Source organism: Canis aureus, chromosome 15 (genome assembly GCF_053574225.1).
Source record: "Canis aureus isolate CA01 chromosome 15, VMU_Caureus_v.1.0, whole genome shotgun sequence".
NCBI lineage: Eukaryota > Metazoa > Chordata > Mammalia > Carnivora > Canidae > Canis > Canis aureus.
In genome coordinates, this window is record NC_135625.1 from 25152860 (window position 1) to 25176618 (window position 23759).

General features: G+C 44.8%; 1 protein-coding gene and 1 long non-coding RNA gene across 26 annotated transcripts in view; one reads left to right on the forward strand and one right to left on the reverse strand.

Annotated features, from left to right (window-relative positions):
- Positions 1 to 6078: 6078 nt before the first annotated feature.
- Positions 6079 to 23759, forward strand: part of LOC144284385 (uncharacterized) — a 183744-nt gene continuing 166063 nt past the window's right edge. For 4 of the 24 annotated variants that reach the window (XR_013352715.1, XR_013352734.1, XR_013352713.1 and 1 more), the window contains exons 1-4: positions 6321 to 7563; positions 8211 to 9024; positions 11223 to 11293; positions 16314 to 16377. This is a non-coding gene — a long non-coding RNA (uncharacterized LOC144284385). Of the gene's footprint in view, positions 7564 to 8210; positions 9025 to 9076; positions 9333 to 11222; positions 11294 to 16313; positions 16378 to 23759 lie in introns of those variants that run through there. The other 20 variants (XR_013352716.1, XR_013352712.1, XR_013352711.1 and 17 more) reach the window with 12 other exon arrangements.
- On the reverse strand, positions 20173 to 21664 carry LOC144284368 (uncharacterized). 2 transcript variants are annotated; one of them, XM_077848833.1, is made up of 2 exons: positions 20886 to 21664; positions 20173 to 20665 (listed from the first exon to the last, which is right to left on the reverse strand). In XM_077848833.1, the coding sequence occupies exons 1-2, from the start codon at positions 21313 to 21315 to the stop codon at positions 20325 to 20327; spliced, it is 771 nt and encodes a 256-aa protein (XP_077704959.1). In that variant the 5' UTR covers positions 21316 to 21664; the 3' UTR covers positions 20173 to 20324. The 2 variants fall into 2 exon arrangements, with proteins under 2 accessions (XP_077704959.1, XP_077704960.1); XM_077848834.1 differs by having other exon boundaries at positions 20174 to 20659.

The window sequence follows — 23759 nt, forward strand, 5'->3', positions numbered from 1 at the left end:
TTTTTAAAAATCCCATTCACAATAGCATCAAAACCAATAAAATACTTAGGAATAAATTTAACAAAGAAGATAAAAGATCTGTATAGTAAAAACTACAAGACTTTAATGAAACACATTGAAGAAGACACAAACAACTTGAAAGATATCCTGTGTTCATGGATCAGAAAAATTAGTATTGTTAAATATCTATACTACTCTAAACCACCTATAGATTCAATGCAATCCCTGTCAAAATTCCAATGGCATTTTTCACAGAAATAAAAAAATTCTTAAAATTCATATGGAACAACAAAATGCCCTGAAAAGCATTCCTGAGAAAAGAATAAAGCAGGAGATATCATAGGTTCTCATTTCAAACTATATTATAAGCTACAGTAATCGAAACAATATGGTATTGGCATAAAAATAGATGTGTAGACCAATGGTTCGTAACTGAGAGCTCACAAATAAGCCTTTGCATATATGGTAAACCACTATTTCACAAGTGAGCCAAAAATACCTGATGAATAGAGGATAGTCTCTTTAATAAACAATGTTGGGAAAACTGGATAATCACATGCAGAGGAATAAAATCAGACCCCTATCTTATGTCATTCAAAAAAATAACTTGGAAGAAATTAAAAACTTACACATAAGTCTTGAAGCCATAAAACTTAGGGAAAACATGGGGAACAGCTCCACAACATTGGGTTTGGCAATGACTTTCTGGATATGACACCAAAAGCACAAGTAATGAAAACAAACAGGTGAGACTACATCAAACCAAAAAGCTTCTGCACAGCAAAAGAAACAATCAAAATAAAAAGGCAATCTACAGAGTGGAAGAAACTATTTGTAAATCATATATCTCATAAGGGGCTAATATCAAAAAAAATCTAAATAAGGAACTCCTAAGACTCAATCGCAAATAAACAAATAGAATCCCATTTAAAAATGGGCAGAGAAGGGGATCCCTGGGTGGCGCAGTGGTTTAGCGCCTGCCTTTGGCCCAGGGCGTGATCCTGGAGTCCCGGGATCGAGTCCCACGTCGGGCTCCCGGCATGGAGCCTGCTTCTCCCTCCTCCTGTGTCTCTGCCTCTCTCTCTCTCTCTCTCTATGTCTATCATAATAAATAAAAAAATCTTTAAAAAAAAATGGGCAGAGAAACTACACAGACATTTTTCCCAAAGAAGACATACAAATGGTCAATAGGTACATTAAAAGATGCCCAACATCACTAGTCATCAAGGAAATGTAAATTGAAACTACAATGAGACATCATTTCACACCTGTTTAAATGGCTATCATCAAAAAGACAAAAAATAACAAGTGTCAGCGAAGAAGTGGAGAAAAGGAAATCCTTGAGCCCTGTCGGTGGGAATGTTTTCTATTATGGAAAACAGAATGGAGGTTCTTTAAAAAATTAAAAATTGAAATTTAAAAGTCACCATATGATTGAGCAATCCTGCCTCTGGGTATATATATTCAAAGGAAAGGAAATCAGTATCTCAATGAGATATCTACACTCCCAGGTTCATTGCAGCATTATTAACAATAGCTGAGATATGAAAATAACCTAAGTGTCCATATATGGATGAATGGATAGGTAGGATATGATATATATACATACACATACAAAACGGAACATTTATATACCACAATGGAATATTATTCAAGCCATGAGAAAAAAAGAAATCTTCCATTTGCAACAACATGTATGGGTCTAAGGGTATTATACTAAGTGAAATAAGTCAGAAAGAAAAAATAAATACTGTGTGATCCCACTTATTTGTGGAGTCTCTAAAAAAGCAAGCTCATAGCAACAGCAGATTGGGAGTTATCAGGGGCTAGGAAGAGGAGGGAAATGAGAGAATGATGGCCAAAGCATACAAACTTCCAATTCTAAGATAAATAGGGCACTTGGGTGGCTCAGCGGTTCAGCATCTGCCCTCAGCTCAGGTCATGATCCCAGGATCCTGGAATGGAGTCCTGCATCAGGCTCCCCAGAGGGAGCCTGCTTCTCCCTCTGCCTGTGTCTCTGCCTCTCTCTGCATGTCTGTCATGAATAAATGAATAAAATGTTTTTTAAAAAAGATATATAAGTTCGGAGGACTAATGTACAGTATGGTGATTATGGTTAACAATGTTGTATTATCTCCTTGCAAGTTACTAAGAGAGTATAACTTAAATGATCTCACTGTGAAAAAAATGTAAATTATGTGAAGTGTTGGAGGTTTTACCTAATGATACTGTGGCAATAATTTGTCAATAAATAAGCATGTCCAACAAACGCCTTAAACCTATATAATGTTATATGTCAATTATATCTCAAAAAAGCAGGACAGATAAACAAACTAACAAATACGGATGCTGCTGTGATGCTTTAATGAGAAACAAAAGTAATAGACTTTCAGAGTAGATTAACACCAACAACAAAAAATCTTTAGGAGCCTCAGGATTTTAGATTGAAAGCATTGCTCATGTAAAGAAATGAATAAAGAGAAAAAAATAAAAGAAGGATGAGCATATCCAAATATTGTAAATTAATGAGTGGCAGTATATTTAATTAATCAGATTGTCAACTTTGGGGTGCCAGATCCAACAATATACTGACATAGATTCATAGCAATACCACCTCTAGTAAGATTTTATTTTAGCACACTGACATATTACCAATATCATCCTGAAATATTCTGAACTTCTGACTTAATTCTGTGAGCAATTCTGTTATCAGTCACCCCTACATACTCTGTAATAGAAAGAATGGAGCTGGGAAGGAAAATAATTATAGGAGTAAAAATTGTTTCTGGTTGAGAGGAGACAAAAGTAAACAATCATTATTTCTCAAAGAATTATAAAAATCAGGATGTCAGGATAAACTTAATGTAACTACAGATGTAAATTGAATGGACACTACTTACTGGTAGCAGGAAGATGTGTAACAACTATAGCTTTAATTTCATTAGATAGAGTTGAAAATTCACTGTCACTTTGTAGCTCTTGTGGGCTACCTTCATGCATTCCATTTTTCTTTTTTTTTCCTCCTCCTGATAAACTTAGCTAATCCAATTTTTTAAACATAATATTTTTAAGGAATTTAAAATCTATTTATATATTTATGTATTTATTTATTTATTTGAGAGAGAGAGCCAGGGGAGGGGCAGAGGAAAGGGAGAGGGAGAAAATCTCAAGCAGACTCCTCACTGAGTGCAGAGCCTGACTCAGGGCTCAATTTCATGACTGAGATAATGACGAGAGCCAAAATCAAGAGTTGGTCGCTCAACTGACTGAGCCACCCAGGTGCCCCTAAGAACATAATGTGTTTGGCAGACTAATGGCTTTTGACATAGTTGTCTACTATTGCCTCTCAATTCCCGTAATTGAAACTCCATTTCCTTCATTCTTCCTTCTGCATCATGAATATGTGTTTATTTATTTTTTGCATCAGAGCTAAGTGTTTCTCCTCCATTTTTCTTTTAATCTGAAAAACAGAACAGGATTTTAGTAAAGTTAGTGCAATTGGTCTGGACCCAACATAGACCTTGCTGCTGAAATCACTATTAAATGTAATCTTTTGCTTCAGAAAACTGAAGAAGAAAGTACCATATGCCCTTGTCAAAACAAATTGTTTTACCTTGCTTTTAAAAAATCGATGGAGTAGTATATTCCATCCAGCAAAATCAAGAAATAAAAATTTGGAAATGTAAAACATGCTGTTGAGTCTCTGCATAAAGATGCTAATAGAACATAAATAACAACTTAGCTTTTCAATTCAAATGAAAGATAGTTTTTAAGTGGGAAAAGGTTAGTAATATGTTAAAAAGCCTTCAATTTAAACTGCTGCAACCACATACAAGGATTTTCTTTCATTTAAAGCCTTTTACAAGAACACTTTAGAGCATAATTGGTTTCTCCCCTAAATCTAGTCCAAAGTCACCATTTACAACTGAACACCAAAGAAGATTTCAAGCATGATTCTGAAGCTCTTGCACTTTACAAAATGCTGTTTACGACATTAGATTTCTAACACTTTTTTTTTCTTTTCCATCGATAAGCTGCATTTATCTCTATTCCTACATACTCCTCTTTTCATTTAATATATAGTTTTTCTGAGTATTCTTACCCATCTTTAATTATAATATTGAATGTAGGATATAATACAGTACAATACATATAGTATGTGTATACATATTTTATCTAGTCATACAATTTCCCTCTTAAAAAATATTTTATTTTTGGTATGCCTGGGTGGCTCAGTGGGTGAGCTTCTGCTTTGGGGTCAGGGTGTGATCCTGGAGCCCTGGGATCAAGCCCCGCATTGGGCTTCCTGCATAGAGCCTGCTTCTCCTCCCTCTTCCTGTGTCTTTGCCTCTCTCTGTGTCTCTCATGAATAAGTAAATAAAAATTTTTTAAAATATACTTTATTTTTTAAAAGGCTAAAATTTCAGGAAGCAGCCTTCTTTAGCTCCCAACAATGAAAATGTAAAAGCTAGGTCAATGTTTCCCAAATTTGCCTGACTGTAGGAATCACTTTTGACAGTTGTCAAAATACCTATTCCTGGGTCCCATCAATGATCTTCTGAATAAGAATCACTATGTGAATGGCCTGGAAATCAGTATCTTAGACAAATATCTGCAGTGGTTCTTATCAATAAAGCTTGGAAAAATCACACAAGGATCCCTGCCATTGAATAACCTTGAAAACCTGGAATGGTTACGGAAAAACACATGAACAGAATTTCAAAATCCTCCCTTTGCTGAAAACTGTTTATTCACAGCTCCTCATCTTTCTCAATTCATCGAGAACCTAGAGGACTTATGTAACTCCTAAAAACCACTGACACCTGGGAGGATCTGGAAATGAAATTAATGAAGAGGAAAAGCAGCTGTTTAACTTAAAAACCAAGAGTGGGACTAGAAGGGAGAGTCATGCATTTATCTTGATTCCACCATAAAGTATTGTCTTAGCTTCTACAAATGAAATTGGTCTCATTTTTATTTTCTAGAATTTGGTGCTAGAACTCTGTGTATATGTATAGTGGCTGAGCAAGAAGGAATGACATCCAGAAATGCAGAATGGACTATCCCTCATTTGCTTCCCATGCCCCCAAATAGTCAATAGCAAGCTGGTCTTACCTCTTCTCCGCCTTCTCTTTAGATCAAGCCAACTTCCCTCCACACTGCTCCCCTGAAAATGTTCCCCACACATCACCTGTAGGTTAACTCAAAGGTTTTCCTTCCATCCTGTTCTTCTGAATATCTTCAATATGAAATAATATTGCTCTTTCTGGAGTTTCTACTTAGTCTTGATTTCTCTAACTTTACTGTAACCTTATTTCCTTCTTCTTTTTACCTTTCTGTCTTCACTTTTTCTTTCTACTCCCTTACTATATGGTTGTATGGTTTAGTTCCTGCTCATCTGGTCTCTCCACATTCATTCTCTGAGAGCATGTATCCATTCTCTTGCTTTCAACATTCCTGCCAATGATGATAACCTTTAATAATAACGAGGTCGGTGATCGTCACGACTAACATCTACTGAGTGCTTATTTGTGGATCGTAACCACTCTACACAAATTACACCAGTAAATCCTCATAACTCTCAGAGGTACTATTACTAACCCCATTTTAAGAGATTAGGAAACTGAGTCTTTCCAAACGTCACTTATAAAAGCCAACACAAGCACCCTCTCATCCTATCTCTTTTGTTCATGGTTCTGGGAGTTTTTTCAACATGACACAGATTGTTATAAGAAAAAGGGAAGTTGTGTGAAAATATTAGAAAGTATGTGGTAACAGTATGAAAGGATACTAACCTAGCAAATTCTTTGCTATGGCTATGGTTTTATTTTCTGAGTCAGTTTTGAGATGGGCCCATCCTGATTCTATGGTGCCACCAGGAATCATAAGTTTAATAATATTTCCTAAGATTCTTGAAGCCAACTGGTCTTCATGTTTTCTACAATATATAAAGAGTCATGGCTCGAGTAAAAGGGTTTTGGTATCACACCACTGATCACACTGTTTTGTGCCAGTCTTAGCATATCAATATGCTAATATCAATATACCACTGTTGTGTTTGGACCCTCTATTGTGCTTCTTATTATGATTTCAAGATGCCCTTCAAGAACAATGGGAAACTTTGAAAAAATAGAGATTTATTATTTATAAGACCTGGAAATCACACAGCACACCTGGAACCACATAGCGAGGTCACACAGGGCAGGGGGAAGGAGGATGGCGAGCATACAAGTATGCACAGGCAGGTTTTCTGCTTTTATCAGAGCCAAGTGTGGGGGGCTAGGGTTTTATAGGCTCACTCTTTATTAGAAAATTTAAAATATAAAAGTGTGGAATTTAAAGCTCAGGAAGAGAAAAGGCAAGTGGCCCAAATGGTCACTTATTGAAATCAACCAAGTTCACAAAGGAGCCTAGGGGGCAGTGGGGCTGGCTCTTTGTCTAGTCTTGTGGTTGGCAATGTGTTTATTTGAAATAACTATCTTTTGTCAGTTACTCGTATTACCAAAAAAAAAAAAAAAATAGCCAAAGCTCATGGCTTATATCGCATTGCCAAGTGCTGCAGAGTAACCATCCTGGAGTACCACTCTGTTCATCTGACCCCCCTGCAAAGTACCCTCACAATTGCTTCCTGATTATGCAAATTTTTCAGGTACAAAATGACCCAACTTTGCCTTCTCAATCCTGGATCCCACCACTGTAATCTACATGCCCTGTCTCCAACCAACTGGGCTATTCACTTCTCTTTTCACAACGCAGCACTCACCTAGCTCCTTGCCTTTGTCCATACTGGTGCCAACATGTTATCATCAAGCACATGGTGTTTTTGCAGAGATGGTTGGTAAATAAATAAGGAATGGGCCTCCAGTGGCCTCCATGATAATATATTATTCCTCACCCCTCTGATTTTCCTCCTCCTGTTTTTCTACCACAACCCCTCCTATCTAGTCACACTCCTAAATGTTCCACTCTCTTCATTAACCCACAGCTGAACTTCAGGCTTTACAATCCTAACATGTTAACAGACATTTATGCGGGGTCTACTCTGAAGCAGGTACTGCACAAGGTATATAGGTGAAACAAAGACGAATAAGCTACTTATGTTCCTGCCCTGAAAAAGCACACAATTAACTACAGAATGAGAAATGCAGGATGCTTGGGGAGTGCAGGAGGGAATTTAAAGACAGTTTTTTGGAGTTTTAACCTGAAAAATAAAACTATCAGTTATTTTACTAGCAAAAAAATGGTTTTTTTCAGGAATAACAGAATTCCAATTCTGGACATGCAACAAACAAAGAGGAACATTATTTTGTGCAGAAGAAGAATGAAGCTGGGAGGGTTTTTTCCAAACAAAAGTCCATTGGGGGGGAAAAAATAGCAGAAGTCCAGGTCATGATGGTTTCCAAAGGGCTGAGTTGCAGGGGTAGTGGAGATGTTGTCAGAGATACGAAATACATCTTTCCCTTGCAGGAGCCTGTGATTGATGATTCTTTCCTGCTGCTGATTCTTCTGTTGGGCTCTTCATTGATAATTCTTTCTGTAATTAACCATAATTGATGTTGAGTGGTAAGGCTTCACCTCCTAACTTTCTCTTTTCTCCTCCTTTCCCTATTTTAGTGAGGTTCCACTAATTAATATTGTCTTAAATATTGGAAACCCTGGGGCCAAGTGAAGAGCATGGGAAAGAAGAAAGGGCAGGATTCCAGGGAGCAGAAGCAAACAGAGAGCATTCAGACATTTCCAACCATTTGGTGGGACTACGGTAGCAAAGGTTAGGTGGTGGGAAAAGAGGCCAGACTGTCAATAGTTTACTAAGCGATGCCGGGAGTTTCTCTCCTGAAAGTAATAGGTTGCCTTTAATAGATTTTTAGATTGGGGAATAATCAGCGAGTTCTCTAGAATGATCATTCAGGCAGCATTATCAGAGGTGGTTTGGAAGTGGGAGAAAAGGCAATCAGGGAAGTGAACTATCAAACTGTTGTAAGAGAGGCACCTGGGTGGCTGAGTTGGTGAAGGGTCTGCCTTCGGCTCAGGTCATGATCACAGAGTCCCAGAAGAGAGTCCCTGGTGGAGCCCCGGGATGGAGCCCCAGGAGGGAGCCCTACACGGAGCTCCGCCCCTCCCCCTGCTGTCGTTCTCTCTCTCTCCCTCCCTCTCAAATAAAAATAAAATGTTTTTTGAAACATTTTCTTTCTTTTTTTTTTTTTTTTAAGAAACTGTCGGAAGATCCCGGAGCAGGCCGGAGACACGGTCGCGGGGGCTGGAGCGCCCCCCGAGGCCCCTGCTAGGCGGACAGACCTCTCGGGTCGTGAGTGTGCGCCTCGGCCTCCGCCGCACCTGCACCCGATTCCGACCGCGCTCGTGCCGTCTGCCCCCAAACTTATGCACTTAATTATCTTTTCCTGGACTCCCCAGTCGTTTCCTGCCCACCACTCCAGTCTCCCTAGATAACACAATAGGAATTGATGGGGTTGGAAGGGCTCGCAAGCCCTCGGAGGCCCAGCTCACGCCCAGGAAAGCGGGGAGGCGCTCCGGGAGCCCCATCACGGGGCTCATCACCCGGTCGCCTTCCCGGGACACGGAGCAGGACACCTCTAGCGCGCCCCCACAGCTGTCAGGCCCTCGGCGGCCGCCAGGGGGCGCGTCCGTTCCCCTCCCCATCCCCCCCCCCCCCCCCCCGTTTTTTCTCTTTTGCGGAAACGCGAACCCGCGCTTCTCCAAAGCAAATGAACCCTGAGGTAATTCGGCCCTCTGCCGTCGCCGTAGCCCCAGACTGTAAACAGGAAGTAGGCGCCAAGAGGCGGGTGAAAAATAACGCCCGGGGCTCGGAGGCGCCGTCGCCTGCGCGCTCAGGGGGTCCCTGCGGTTCTGCGCGGGGAGGGCTTCCCTCGCCAGTCCCTCCTCCAGTGGAGGTCTTTTGCCGCTAGCCAGCTCTCCCCTCGGCGGACTGGGCGTCCCCCCAACCATGGCCGAATACTCGTACGTGAAGTCCACCAAACTCGTGCTCAAGGGAACCAAGGCCAAGAGGTAAGGCCAGAGCTGGCGCGGGAGACTCTGGGTCTCTTCCGACGGCGCCCCCGCCCCCCCCGTGGGGAGGAGAGTCGAGTCTCGCGGAACTCGGGGTGTGAGGGAGCCGGGAACTCCGGCGCCCCGCCCTCGGGCCTGCTTCCGGCCGCGGGCTCTGTGGCTGCCGGGCAGCTCCGGGCGCTCGTGCGGGGCCGGCCTGACGGAGGAGACCTGAGGGCGCCACCGCGAGCCGCAGCTGCAGGCCCGGCCCCGGGTCAGGAGCCCCCCAGACCGCTGCTCGGCGCGTCCGCCTTAGTCTCGTGCTGCAGGTCGTGACAGCGACGTCTCCTGTTAGGGCTCGTTACTTCACGCCGGCCCCCCCGCCCAGTACTCCTTAAACGTCTCCCCTCAAAAAAAATCCTTCATTCCCCCCCCACAAAAAAAACCCTTAATTAATCATCCCTCCCTCCCCCCGCCCCAAAAAAGCAAATCCTTAATTTTTTTAATACGATATGCAGATGTGCGTTTTGACAGGTATAGAATAAGCTCAAGTCCGCGTTCTCCGCAGTTACTAGTTTAGCAGTTTGTGGCAGGTCCGTTAATATCCTGGAGCTTCTATTTACTCATTCATTAGGGAAGATTAGCGGTAGGAGAACTGATGCCAGGGGGCAGCCCGGCGGCTCCGCGGCTTGGCGCCGCCTTGGGCCCGGAGCGTGACCCTGGTGACCCTGGAGTCCCGGGATCGGCCCCACGTCAGGCTCCCTGCACGGAGCCTGCTTCTCCCTCTGTCTGTGTCTCTGCCTCTCTCTCTGTCTTTCATTAATAAATAAATAAAATCTTAAAAAAAAAAAAAAAAAAAGAATTGCTACGAGGATTAGATGAGTTAACGCGTACAGTAAGCGGAACCAAATGCAAGGAGAAGGTCGTAGTGGTGATTTACGGTCGTTGGACTTTTTAGGAAAAAGTATCTGCCCGCCCAGATCTCCACCTCTCTTCTCTCTGGTAGATTTGCTCACGGTTGATCATTCATTACAGGTGTTAATCTGAAGCTTGTCCTGCCTGGCTTTACAGGAGAGAGGGGAGAGTTAGCTTCTGAAAGCTTACGTTTCCATGAAAATACAAATAAGCGCATCTCATGCTCATCACAACTATCAGTCTTCATTAACGCACGTAGATAGCACTTTCTGCCTGCCTAGAACAACTCTAAGCACTTTGAATACGACTTATTTGGAAACACCCCCCGGGTGTTGTTTTTTTTTTTTTTTCTTTTTTTTTATTACTGAGATATGATACATATAAAATTCACCCTATAAAGCACAGTTCTGTGGGTTTTAGTGTTTAGTCCACAAAGTTCCCCACTGTCATGTTGTCCAATATTTTCATGGTCTGGGAAGGAAACCCCATAATCCTTAGTAGTCCCTCTCCAGTCCACTCTTCCCTCATGCCCGCAACCACTAATATACTTTCTCTCTGTTATCAGTTTGCCTGTTCTGAATATTTCCTATAAATGGAGTCATGCAATATGCGGTCTCTTGTATCTGGCTTCATCCATGTCTAGCATGTATCAGTATCCTTATTTTTATGGCTGAATAATATTCCATTGTATGGATATAACACATTTTGTTTATCCTTTCACCCGTTGAAGGACATCTGGGGTATTTCCACTTTTTGGCTATTAGGAATCATGCTGTTACGAATTTCTTAGAAAATTTTTGTGTGGATGTGTGTTCTCATTTCTCTTGGGTATATACCTAGCAGTACATAGGTTAGGTCATATGATAACTCTGTTTAACTTTTTGAAGAACCCCAAACTATTTCCTAAAGCAGCTGTACCACTTTTCATTTTCACCAGCAACATAGGAAGATTCACATTCACCCTTAATCCTCGCAGTAACCTTAAGAGCATAAATTATTATCCTCATGTTATAGATGAGAAGCTGACAGTGATTAAGAAATGTTCCAAAAGTCGCAGAGCTAAGAAATAACAAGATTAAAAAGGCAGTCCTCCAGAGCCTGTTCTCTTAACTATAATACAATACATACAGGATCAGAACTGACTTCTCAGTATTAGAAGGAAGAGAACATATCGGTGTAGATAACTGTGAATCAATAATTCATAAATCTGTGTACAGCTTAAAAGAGGCTTGTAAGATTCCATCTTAGATGTTTAACATCAAATCAATATTTCTAAACTTATCTATATAAATTATCTCCTACAGTAAGAAGAAAAAGAGCAAAGAGAAGAAGAGAAAAAGAGAAGAAGATGAAGAAACTCAACTTGATATTGTTGGTAAGTTTTCCATACTTTATTCTGGGAAAAGTTAATACTGCTGAGATGCCTTTAAAAATATTTTCCTAGTGGGACGTCTCGATGGCTCAGCAGCTGAGCGTCTGCCTTTGGCTCCGGGAGTGATCCCGGGGTCCGATACAGTTCTGAGTCTTTGCTCCTAGTCTATGGTTTAACTTTTCATTTTATTAAATGGTATTTTTCTTAAAGCAAAAGTTTAAAAAATTGAAAAAAATTTTTCAATTATAATTTTTCAACTATAAGTTTTTTTTTAAGATTTTATTTATTTATTCATGACAGACACAGAGAGAGAGGCAGAAACACAGGCAGAGGGAGAAGCAGGCTTCACCCAAGTGTCCCAGAAGTTTTTAGTTTTTATAAGATTCCATTTATTACTATTTTTCTGTTACATTACCATCTTATATCTTCAGTCTAAGAAGTTGTTGCTTACCCCAAGGTCATGAAGAAATTCTTCCACGTTTTCTTTATGAGGCTTCAGTTTTAGTTTCTCATTAGATCTATGATCTATCGTGGTTTATGTATACAATGGAATATTGCTCAGCCATTAGAAACGACAAATACCCACCATTTGCTTCAACGTGGATGGAACTGGAGGGTATTATGCTGAGTGAAGTAAGTCAGTCGGAGAAGGACAAACATTGTATGTTCTCTTTCATTTGGGGAATATAATTAATAGTGAAAGGGAATATAAGGGAAGGGAGAAGAAATGTGTGGGAAATATCAGAAAGGGAGACAGAACGTAAAGACTGCTAACTCTGGGAAACGAACTAGGGGTGGTGGAAGGGGAGGAGGGTGGGGGGTGGGGGTGAATGGGTGACGGGCACTGAGGGGGGCACTTGATGGGATGAGCACTGGGTGTTATTCTGTATGTTGGTAGACTGAACACCAATAAAAAATAAATTTATTTTAAAAAAAGATCTATGATCTATCTCATTAATTTTTAGTCTTGTGTGAATTAGGGATCAAAGTTCTTTTTTTCATTTTTTCATATTGATAACCAGTTGTTGTAGCACCACTGTTGAATAGACTTTCCTTTCTCCATTAAACTGCCTTAATACGTTTGTCAAAAATCATTTGACTTTATATGTGCTGATATATTTTTGGACTTTGTTCCATTGATTTGTCTGTTCTGTTGATATATTTGTCTTGATTACTGTCCCTTCGCAAGTTTTTGAAATCAGGAGGTCTTCAAGGTTCATCCATGTTACAGCATGTGTCAGTCTTCCTTTTAAGACTGATATTCCAGGCAGCCCAGGTGGCTCTGGGGTTGAGCACCTGCCTTTGGCCCAGGGCGTGACCCTGGAGACCCGGGATCGAGTCCCACATCGGGCTCCCTGCATGGAGCCTGCTTCTCCCTCTGCCTGTGTCTCTGCCTCTCTCTCTCTCTCTCTCTCTCTCTCTGTCTAATGAATAAATAAATAAAATCTTTAAAAAAAGAAAAAAAAAAAAAAGACTGATACTCCATTGTGTATGTACTGCATTTATCCATTCATATTTCAATGAACACATGAGTTACTTCCACTTTTTGCCTATTGTGGATAATTCTGCGAGGAATATGGGTGTACAGATATCTCTTCAAGACTTTGGTTTCAGTTCTTATGGGCATGTACCTAGAAGTGGAATTGCTGGATCATGACAGTAATGCCATTTTTAATTTTGTGAGAAACCACCATACTGTTTTGCATAGTTGCATTTTATATTTCCACCAGCAGTGCACAGGGTTTCTATTTTTCCGTATCCTCACCAACATTTGTTATTTCTGGTTCTCTGATAATAGCCATCCTAGTGGGTATGAAATGGTATCTCATTATGGTTTATGCCTGTGTCTCTGCCTCTCTCCCCGTGTGTCTCTCATAAATAAATAAAAATCAGTATACACCACATTTTCTTTATCCATTTACCTTTGATGGACATCTGAGTTGCTCCCAGCCCTTGGCTATGATAAAGAATGCTTCTATGAGGATGGAGGTCTCTTGGCGACCCTGCTTTCAATTCTTTTGACTACACGTACCCCAGAAATAGGATTGCTGGATTATATGGTAGTTGTAGTTTTAATTTTTTTGAGGAACTCTCATACTGTTTACATAGTGGTTGCACCATGCTACATTCCTATCAGCAATGCACAAGTGTCCTGATTTCTCCATATCCTTGCCAACATTTTATTTTTTAACAGTGGTCATCCTAATGGGTGTGAGGTGACCCTCATCGTGGTTGTGATTTGCCTTTTTTGATGGTTAGTGATGTGGAGCATCATTTCATAGGTTCATTGGCCATTTATACATCTTCTTTCAAGGAATGTCTGTACAGGCTCTTCGTCCTTTCTTCCATTGGGCTACTTGTTGCCTTGTGACGAAGTTCGTAGGAGTTTTTTGTATGTTAACTTATTGTCAAATACATGGTTTGCACATATTTTTCCCATTCTATTCGTTGTCTCTTCACTCTCTAGATTGTATCCTTTGGTGCATTTGAAGTTTTATAGACCCGATTTGTCTATGTTTACTTGTTTGCTGGTGCTTCGGTATCGTAGTCAGGAAATCACTGCCAGGTCCGTGGATCCTGGGTGGCTCAGTCAGTAAGCATATGACTCAATGTCAGCTCAGGTCTTGATCTCAGGGTTGTGAGTTCAGGCCCCATATTAGGCTCCACCCTGGGTATGGAGCCTGTTTACAAAAAGAAAGAAATCATTGGCAGATCTAATATTGTGAATCTTTTCCTTATGTTTCCTTTCAAGCATTTTATCTATAAAATAGATATCTATTATTGGGGTTTTTTTTAAACATTACCTTTACATATGTTTTCTCATTTTCAGTGTATGATTCTTTCACTTCTTTCATTAGTCTTGTTCCTGAATATCTTACCTTTTTCAGTGTTGTGGTAAATGGAGTTGTGTTCTTGAGTTCCACTTCAAATTGTTCATTGTTAACATCTAGAGATGCAACTGCTTCTTGGTGTGTTGGTTTTCATTTCTGCAACCTTGTTGAATTTGTTTACTGCTTCTAATTTTTTTAATCCTTACGATTTCTACGTATAAGATTATGGTATATGCAAATATGATTCTTCTTCTTCCTTTCCAGTTTGGATGCGTTTTGTTTCTTTTACTTGCCTAATTGCTCTGGCTAAGTTTTCTAGTACTATATTTGATGGAAAGGCCAGAGTAAAGAACTTTATTTTGATCCTATTTTTAGAGGAAAAGTTTGAGTCTTTTGCTATTTTGTACATTAGTTGGGATTTTTTTTTTTCATATTTGGTCTTTATGATGTTTAGTTGGTTTACTTTTACTCCTAGTTTAGTAAGAGTTCTTTTCATGAAAGAGTATTAAGTCTCGTGAAGTGAGAAAAATAAACAGCATACAAAGTCAGATGCTTTTACCATCTGAACCACCTAGGTGCCCCCCTTTGCACATTCTCTTTTTGTTTCTTAAATTACACTTAGGAATGAAATCATATGGTATTTGTGTTTCTCTGACTCACTTATTTCACTTAGCATTACTCTTTAGCTCCATGTACGTCATTCCAAATGACGAGATTTCATTCTTTTGTATAACTGAATAATACTCCATCGCATATGTACCACGTCTTCTTTATCCATTCATCTATTCTTTCTAGAGTTCCTTGAGAGATTTATATATATATATATATAAATTTTTTTTTTTTTTTCTGTATGTGTTTATACCATTAAGCTCTCCTAGAAATCTTTTGCTGCAGCCTAAATGTTTTGGTATATTGGGTTTCCTTGTTTCATTTGTTTCAAGATACTATGTATTTATGTAAGAAAGAGAACCCAGGAGTGGGTGGGGGCAGGGGGAAAGGAGAGGGAGAATCTTAAGCAGGCTCCACACTCACTGCAGAACCCAGCACAGGGCTCGATCTCAAGATACTGAGATCATGATCTGAGCCAAATCAGGAGTCGAAGGCTTAACCAACTGAGCCACCCAGATGGCCTCAAGATGCTTTTTAATTTCCCCCTTAAGTTAACCTAGGAAAAAGTTTTTCTTCTTTGACCTGTTGGTTGTTAAGAGAACGTTGTTTCATAATTGGCTCTTTATACATCTGAGACTTCACTAATGTGGTGGTCACTGGCCAGGCACATGTGACAATTTACATTAAAATTAATTAAAATTATATAAAATTTTATATAATTGAGAAAATTCACTTTCTCAATCACACTCGCCATATATATCAGATATGTAATAACCACATACCATATTGGGCAGCACTAGTAGACAGTATTTCCTTTTTACGGTACGATCTATTGGAGTCTTGATATAGATAGAATAATAGTTGTCAACCAGGTGCAATTTTGTCCCCCATGGGACGTATGGCAATATCTGGAAACATGTTTGATTTCACAGGTAGGGGATCCGTGTTTTACTGGCACCTAGTGGGTGGAGTTCCGGAAAGCTGTTAAAATCCCGTAATTCACAGGACAGCCCCCCAACAAAGGCTCATCCGGCCCACATGCCAGTAGTTTTGACGGTGAAAACCTTTGACCTATAATATGTTTCAGCAGGACGTGGAGGGCTCGTTGTTTTTTCCCTCTGATTGGCCAGTTGACTAGACCCCCTCTGCTGTGTGTATTCAATCCATCCTCTGCTTACTGCTAGTGAACTTTAGGCTAAAAATGTGTTTTGGTATTCTTGGTTTTTTTTTTTTTTTTTTTTTCACTTAAATGGTGGAGAAGGTCCTATTCCTTGCTAATTAGCATGCAATTTTTTTTAAAGTGAAATTGATAGTTAAGGTCCTTTACAATGAAAGAATACATATTTAATTTTATTTTTTTATTTTTTAAAGATTTTCTTTATTTATTCATGAGAAGGACACAGAGGGAGAGAGAGGCACAGACACAGGCAGAGGGAGAAGCAGGCTCCACGCAGAAGCCTGACGTGGGACTCGATCCTGGGTCTCCAGGATCACACCCTGGGCCGAAGGCAGTCACCAAACCACTGAGCCACCCGGGCGGCCCAGCATACAATTTTAAAAAATCGACTTTTGCTGTCTTACAGGTTCTTTGACTCTGCACATATAGACAAATCTCTGTTTCTGGCTCATCATGGCTTCCACTTCAAGGTAAGTGCCTTTGATGAAAGCCTTTATGAAGGGCCACACCCAGGACATTTTTAGCTCTTGGTCCTGCTGGCCTCACTAAGCATATGGTGTCTAGGAAAGAAAAAGGAGGAAGAGAGAGCACAAAAGGGAGACTGAGGAAAGATGAGGCAAGCAGGGTAGTGCATGTGGTATAGGTGAGGCTTTGTAGCTCCAGGGTCTGCACTGTGTCTGAAAATGTGATTTATTTCTCTCATCTTTTTTTTTTTTTTTAAGATTTGTATTATATATAAATCAGAGAAAGGGAGAGAGAGCACAAGTGGGAGTTAGAGAGAGAGGGAGAACACGCTCCAGATTGAGCACGGAGCCCAATGTGGGACTCGACCTCATGACCCCGAGATCAGGATCCAAGCTGAAACCAACAGTTGGTCACATAACTGACTGTGCCATCCAGGCGCCCCCTCCTCATCTTTTAATGCACAAGGTGCTTGCTACTGGACTACCATGCTCCCTGCAAGCTTTACCATTCCATGAGTCTTCTTTCCTTATTTTTTTCAAGTTTTTACTTAAATTCTAGTTAGTTAACATATACTGTAATATTGGTTCAAGACTAGTGTTTAGTGATTCATCACTTACCTATAACACCCAGTGCTCATCACAACAAGTGCCCTCCTCACTGCCAATCACCACGCCAATCCCATGCCCTCCTTCCCTCCAGCAAGCCTGTTGTTCTCTGTACTAAAGAATCTCTTATAGTATACCTCCCACTCTTTTCCTTCCTTCCCCATATTCGTTTGTTGTTGTTGTTGTTGTTGTTGTTGTTGTTTTATTGTTGTTTTTGTTTTAATTCCACATATGAGTGAAATCATCTGGTATTTTCTCTGAATGACTGACTTTGCTTAACATATAGAATACACTCTAGGTCCTTTCTTTGGTGTTAGTAGTGATCTCTCCTTTCTCATCATGATTTTATTAGTTTGAGTGTTTTCTGTCTTCTTTTAAATAAGGCTGGCTAATGGTTTATCTACCTTCTTAATTGTTTCAAAGAACCAACTCCTGGTTTTGTTGATCTTTTCCACAGTTCTTCTGGTCTCTATTTCATTGAGTTCTGCTCGAGTCTTTTTTAACCCTCTTCTTCTGCTGGGTGTTGGATCTATTTGCTGTCTTTCACCAGCTCCCTTAGGTGGAAGGTTAGCTTTTCTATTTGAGTTTTTTCCAGTTTTTGGATGGATGCTTGTATTGCGATGTATTTCCCCCTCAGGACTGCTTTTGCTGTATCCCAAAGATTTTGAATGGTGGTGTCTTCATTCTCATTAGTTTCCATGAATCTTTTTAATTCTTCTCTAATTTCGTGGTTGACCCTTTCACCTTGTAGCAGGATGGTCCTTAACCTCCACGTATTTGAAATCCTTCCAAACTTCTTCTTGTGATTTAGTTCTAGTTTCAAAGCATTATGGTCTGAAAATACACAGGGTCGATCCCAATCTTTTGGTATCAATTAAGACCTGATGTGTGACCCAGTTTGTGGTCTCTTCTGGAGAAAGCCCCACGTGCACTTGAGAAGAATGTGTATTCAGTTGCGTTTGCATGTAAAGTTCTATAAATATCTGTGAAATCCATCTGGTCCAGTGTATCATTTAAAGCTCCTGTTTCTTTGGAGATGTTGTGCTTAAAAGACCTGTGGATTGCAGAAAGCGCTCCATTGAAGTCACCAAGTATAAGTGTATTATTATCTAAGTATGTCTTAACTTTGGTTATTAATCGATTGATATACTTGGCGGCTCACGCATCCGGGCCATAAATATTCGTGATTGTTAGGTCCTCTTGTTGGATAGATCCTTTAAGTATGATATAGTGTCCCTCTTCACCTCTCACTACAGTCTTTGGGACAAACTTTAATTTATCTGATATAAGGATGGCTACCCCTGCATTTATTGAGGACTATTTGAATGGTACACAGTTCTCCAACCTTTTATTTTCAGGCTGTAGGTGTCCTGATGTCTAAAATGAGTCTCTTGGAGACAGCAAATGGATGGGTCTTGCCTTTTTTTATCCAGTCTGAAACCCTGCGTCCTTTTGATGGGGTCATTAAGCCCATTCACGTTCAGAGTTACTATTGACAGATATGGATTTAGTGTCATCATGATACCTATTCAGTCCCTGTTTTTGTGGATTGTTTCCTTGGACTTCCCCTTTCTTTTACAGGGTCCCCCCTTAATATTTCTGGCAGAGCCGGCTTGGTGGTCACATATCCTGTCAGTTTCTGCCTCTCTTGGAAGCTCTTTATCTCTCCTTCTATTCTGAATGAGAGCCTTGCTGGATAAAGTATTCTTGGCTGCAGGTTCCTCTCATTTAGGACCCTGACTGTATCCTGCCGGCCCTTTCTCACCTCCCAGGTCTCTGTGGAGAGGTCTGCTGTTGTCCTAAAGCTTCTCCCCATAAAAGTTAGTGATTTCTTGTCTCTTGCTGCATTAAGGATCTTCTCTTTATCTTTGGAATTTGCAAGTTCCAGTATTAAATGTTAAATGTTGAGCGGTTTTTATGGATTTAAGGGGGGTGGGGGTGATCTCTCCAGCTCCTGGATCTAAATGCCTGTTTCCCTTCCCAAGTTAGGAAAGTTTTCAGCTATGATTTGTTCAAATACATAATCTGGACCTCTGTCCCTTTTGGCGCCCTCGGGAACCCCAATTAAATGTAGATTTTTCCTTCTGAGGCTGTCATTTATTTCCCTTAACCTATCCTCATGGTCTCTTAATTGTCTTTCTTTTCTTCCCTCAGTTTCCGCCCTTGCCATCAACTTGTCTTCTGTGTCACTCACTCGTTCTTCTCCCTCGTTAACCCTGGTCGTTAGGACCTCCAGTTTGGATTGCATCTCATTTAACTGATTTTTAATTTCGGCCTGATTAGATCTAAATCCTACAGTCATGAAGTCTCTTGAGTCCTTTATGCTTTTTTCTAGAGCCACCAGTAGCTTTATAACTGCTTCTGAATTGGCTTTCTGACATTGAATTGTAATCCAAATGTTGTAACTCTGTGGGAGAGAGGACTGTTTCTGATTTCTTTCTTTGGAGGTGAGTTTTTCCTTCTAGCCATTTTACTCAGTGCGGAGTGGCCAAAAACAAGTTGTACTGGAATAACGAGAAAGAGAGAGAGAGAGAAAAAAAGAAAAGAAGAAATAAAGAAGAATTAAAAAGGGGGGGGGTGGGGAAACAACAGAAACAAACAGAAAAGAAGAAAAAAACAAGGGGGAGTATCCTCTGATTCTATATAGTGTAAATCCCTCGGCTTCCCCTGGAACTTTCCAGTGCTGCTTGGTCAATACCTTGCTTTTCCCCTGACCTTCTAGCTGGTCTTCTGGGGGCGGGGCCTGCTGTGCTGATTCTCAGGTGTGTGCACCTGGGGAGCTGCCCAGGCCCCTGCCAGGTGTATGGCTCAGTGGGAGTTGTTTATCTGTGAGGCCCCTGCTCAGTCCCAGGTACAGGGTGACACCAGGAGGGACAACAACAGTGGGGGCGGCCAGCTGTGCAGCTCTGGAGTCAGCTCCCGCAGTGACTACTGCAGCTCCCAGTGTGCAGGGGCCTGGATGCTCCAGGGGCGGGCCCGCCGATCTGTACAGCTCGGGCCGCCCGGGGGCAGGAGCCACCTGGCTGTCCTGTGTCCTCCCGGCCTCTGCCTGACCTGGGGGAGCACCCGATCCTGGGCTGTGTCCCCCGGCGCCCTGGGCTCTGGGACCTGTGACACTGTGAATGGACCTAAAGTGTAGGTCCACGATGTATAATTTAAAAGCATCAGGGTGAATTTTGTTTGAAGTTAACTTATACTTTATTACAATAAAACTCATAAGGCATTTTACAGGTTAAAGAAAAACTCAAAATATAGAAACAGTGAAATGACACGGGAAGGGCAAGCCTCCGTTGGGCTGCAGGCATGACGAGCCCCGCGGTGGGAGCTGGGGCGGGCTCCCGAGGTGGTCAGGGGGCTGCGCAGAGGTTGAAGCCAGTTGTCCCGGAGGCCATTGGCGGCTCTGGCACTCTGGGGACCCCGATTGCAGGTGCCAGGGCCTGCTCCTCCTCCGGGGTGGCCGCAGGTGCACGTGGCTCGTCCAGGGCGCAGCCGTGATCTAGAGCAGTGACCACTATCTGCAGGGGCTTCGCCTCCCCAGCTGGCACCTCAGCTGGGGCCAAGCCCTCAGCCCCAGCAGCCAGGGCGGCCTCGAGCACTTCAGGCCCATCCGAGGCAGCAGGCCCCACAGTTGGGGCTGGGGCGGGCTCCGGAAGTGCTTCAGGGTCTTTTGCTCGGGCCGAAGCTGTAGCTCCAAGAAGACAAAGTATCACCACCAGGACGGACTTTCCACGTCCCTCCCAAATCAAGGACACTCTTCCAACCGCTCAAAGAGCCCTGGGAGGTGTCCCCAGCCTGCAGCTCGTGGGGATGGGGTGTGAGCCGAACCCCTGCTCCCGGCCCAGCTGCACGGACGCTGGATCCGTGGGGCCCACCCTGTCCCCAGCTCGGCCACCCCCAGGCCTCCTCACCCCCAGCCTCTGGCTCCGCTGCATGGAGGCGTCTGAGTTGTTGCAGGTAACGCCGGGCACGGAGCTCCACGTCTGTGCCTGGCATGCGCTGCCTTATGAATTCCAGAATCTTCTTCAGGGAGGCAGATTGGGGGAGCCGACAAAAGTCCTCCTGATAATAGTCCATCCATATCTCCAGGATGCAGCAGATGGCCCTGGGGAGGGACAGGTGGGCACAGGGGTCAGAAGACAGGGCTCCCTCACACCGAGGTGTCCCGGGGAAGCCCTGCAGGACCCGGGGCCTCGGCCTCCCGTGCGGGGCTGTCAGAGGCCAGTCCTGCTCCTCGTCCACCTGCCACCTGGCGGTCCTGCCTGCCACAGGCCTGCTCCCCGAGGAGGGGCTGGCACGAAGCCTCTGTGCGGGGGAGCCCACGCCCAGCGGTGTGACCATCACGGTCTTTGCTGGGAAGCGGGGCTCCCTCCTCAGCCTGGCTCCCTGCCCACTTGCCCCTTGAATCCACCGGCAGGCGTCCGGGGACGGGGGGCGTCTGGCCTGTCATTGCCCTCACTGCACACACTGTCGCTCTGGGAAGGTCCAAGCCAGGAGGGCTCGGGCTCTGTGTCCTGCCAGGCCTTGCCAGGAGCCACCCGGGACCTCCACTTTCCCTCCCTGTGGCTCTGCGCTGCCTCCCTCATGAGGGGCCCCGGGGGGTGTCCTTCCACTGACTCTAATCTGCCGTCTCCCACGGGGCCAGGGCCACCGGGTCTGTGAGCCCTCAATGGCCCTCGTGGCAACCTGCTGTGCAGTGGGTCCAGGTGCCACCAGATTGGGGAGTGCGATGCTCCCCACCCCCTCTGCTCTGGGTCCCAGGTGTGGGGCAGACAGAGGGCTGGGAGGGGCGGGCATGGAGAAAGTCTCCCTTAGGGGTCCCAGTGCTCTCCCACCAAGCCCACACCCTATTCACGGCTCTCCTTTCCTCCTTTCCTGAAGGGCCCTTAGACCTTTACCCCGTCACGGGAATTGCAGATGTGTGGGGTGAGGGTCCAGCACCCCCGGCCCACAGCCCCCTCGCTGCCCTCCTGGAGAGGGAAGGCCCTCGGGCAGGGGCCGGAGTCACTCACAGTTTCCAGCGCTGCAGGACCGCGTCGTCGCCACCACACGCAGCTGCGATGCACCCATATCTAGGGGAGGGCGGGGGCATCCCACGAATCATCCTGTGGCCGCGACCTCTCACCGTGGGGGCTGTCACCTCTGACCCCCGACTAGGCCGGAGCCCCGGGGGCCGTCAGCTCTGTGCGGGGGGCCACGGGCAGCCCCCGGAGAAGCGCCCGCACCTGCCCGGGCCTCCTGAATGCTTGAGCATGAAAGGCTCCGGCCAGGCCCACGGCCGATATCTGAGTGGGCCTGGGCGCCCGGGGACCCCGGGGTCCCCCTGTGTGGTTGCCCCAGGACACAGCCCCCCGATGGACTCTCCAACCTCCCTTTCAATGGGAAAAGAGGCCAGCTCAGGACCCCGGTGACGGTGGGGAGGAGGCACAGGCCCCGTCCCGGGGGAGGAGGACGGCTGCGGAGCACAGGCACAGCCCCTCTGGCCGACCCGCCACAGGCCAGGCCCCGGGGCTGCCCTCCGGGACCCCACTGTGCCCTGGGTGACTCTGCTCCAGGCGGGGGAGCGGCCCGAGGCCGGGCAGCTCAGAACCATTCCCAGCCTCCCCACCAGCAGGTGGCCCACCCCTGGGCTGCGGAGGCGCAGGTGCTCACTTCGTAAACAGCAGATCCAGCACCTCGTCGGTGGTGGCAAATCCATGACAGTTGTCTAAAAAGATGAAAACGGAGATGACATCCCTGCGCAGCAAGGCGGGCAGCAGTTGTTGGAATTCCTGCTCCAGCAGCTCCGTCCGGCTGGGCTTCGTCGGGCAGATGGGAGGCGCCTTCCCGGCCGAGGCCCTTGCACCCTGAGTTGGGACAGAGGGGACGTGCATGGAGCCGCCGGGAGGCCTGGGGTGGGAGCGCAGCCCGCAGCCCGAGCTCTCGGGGGCCGTGGGGGGCAGGAGTGCCCACGGCAGGAACCCGGGCCTTGATGCCTGTGGCTCAGTCACTTAGCCTCTGACTCTGGGCTGTGGCTCGGGTCGTGGCCTCAGCACCCTGGGATCCCGCCCTGGCAGGCCCTGCGCTTGGGGCCCAGTCTGCTTCAGGAGCCTGGGTCTCCCTCTCCCCTCCCTGCTCTCTGCCTGTCTCTTACACAAACAAGACAAACTATCCGATAAAGAAACAATCTTAGAGGATAAATGTTCAAAAAAGTTTGGATCAGTACAAGGACCTCAAGAGACACAGAGAGACAGAGACCGAGAGAGACAGACACACAGACAGAGGGAGAAGCAGCCCTGGTGCAGAGAGCCCGAGGCGGGACTCGATCCCGGGCCTGCGGGGTCAGGGCCTGGGCGGAAGGCAGGCGCTAAACCCCTGGGCGACCAGGCCGCCCCTGAAGGCTCTGCTCTGATATTCCTACACCTCTGTGCACAGGGACTCTGCATCTGGCCCAGGCAGGGGCAGGGCCCTGGGGCAAGTGTGGGGAGCAGGGGAATGCAGACTCATGTGGGAGCAGGAGTGTAGGGGGGAGCCCAGGGGAGTAGCAGGCTGGCTTCTGGGACCCGGGGCCCTTCGTGCCGCATCGGGGACCCGGGTGTCGGGGGTGCCCCGGCCCCTGCACTCATTTGAGCCCGCGCTGGCCTCTGTTAGCTGCGCAGGGCACTTCCCAGTTCCTCGAGGCGGTGGGGCAGAGCACCCCTTCCTCCCGCTCGCGCCCCCTGTCCCGGGTGGAGCTCTGTGGAGACAGTGCCCGGCAGCCAGGCAGGAGGCCTCAGCGCCCGGTCCGGCCGCCTCGGCTGGGCCGC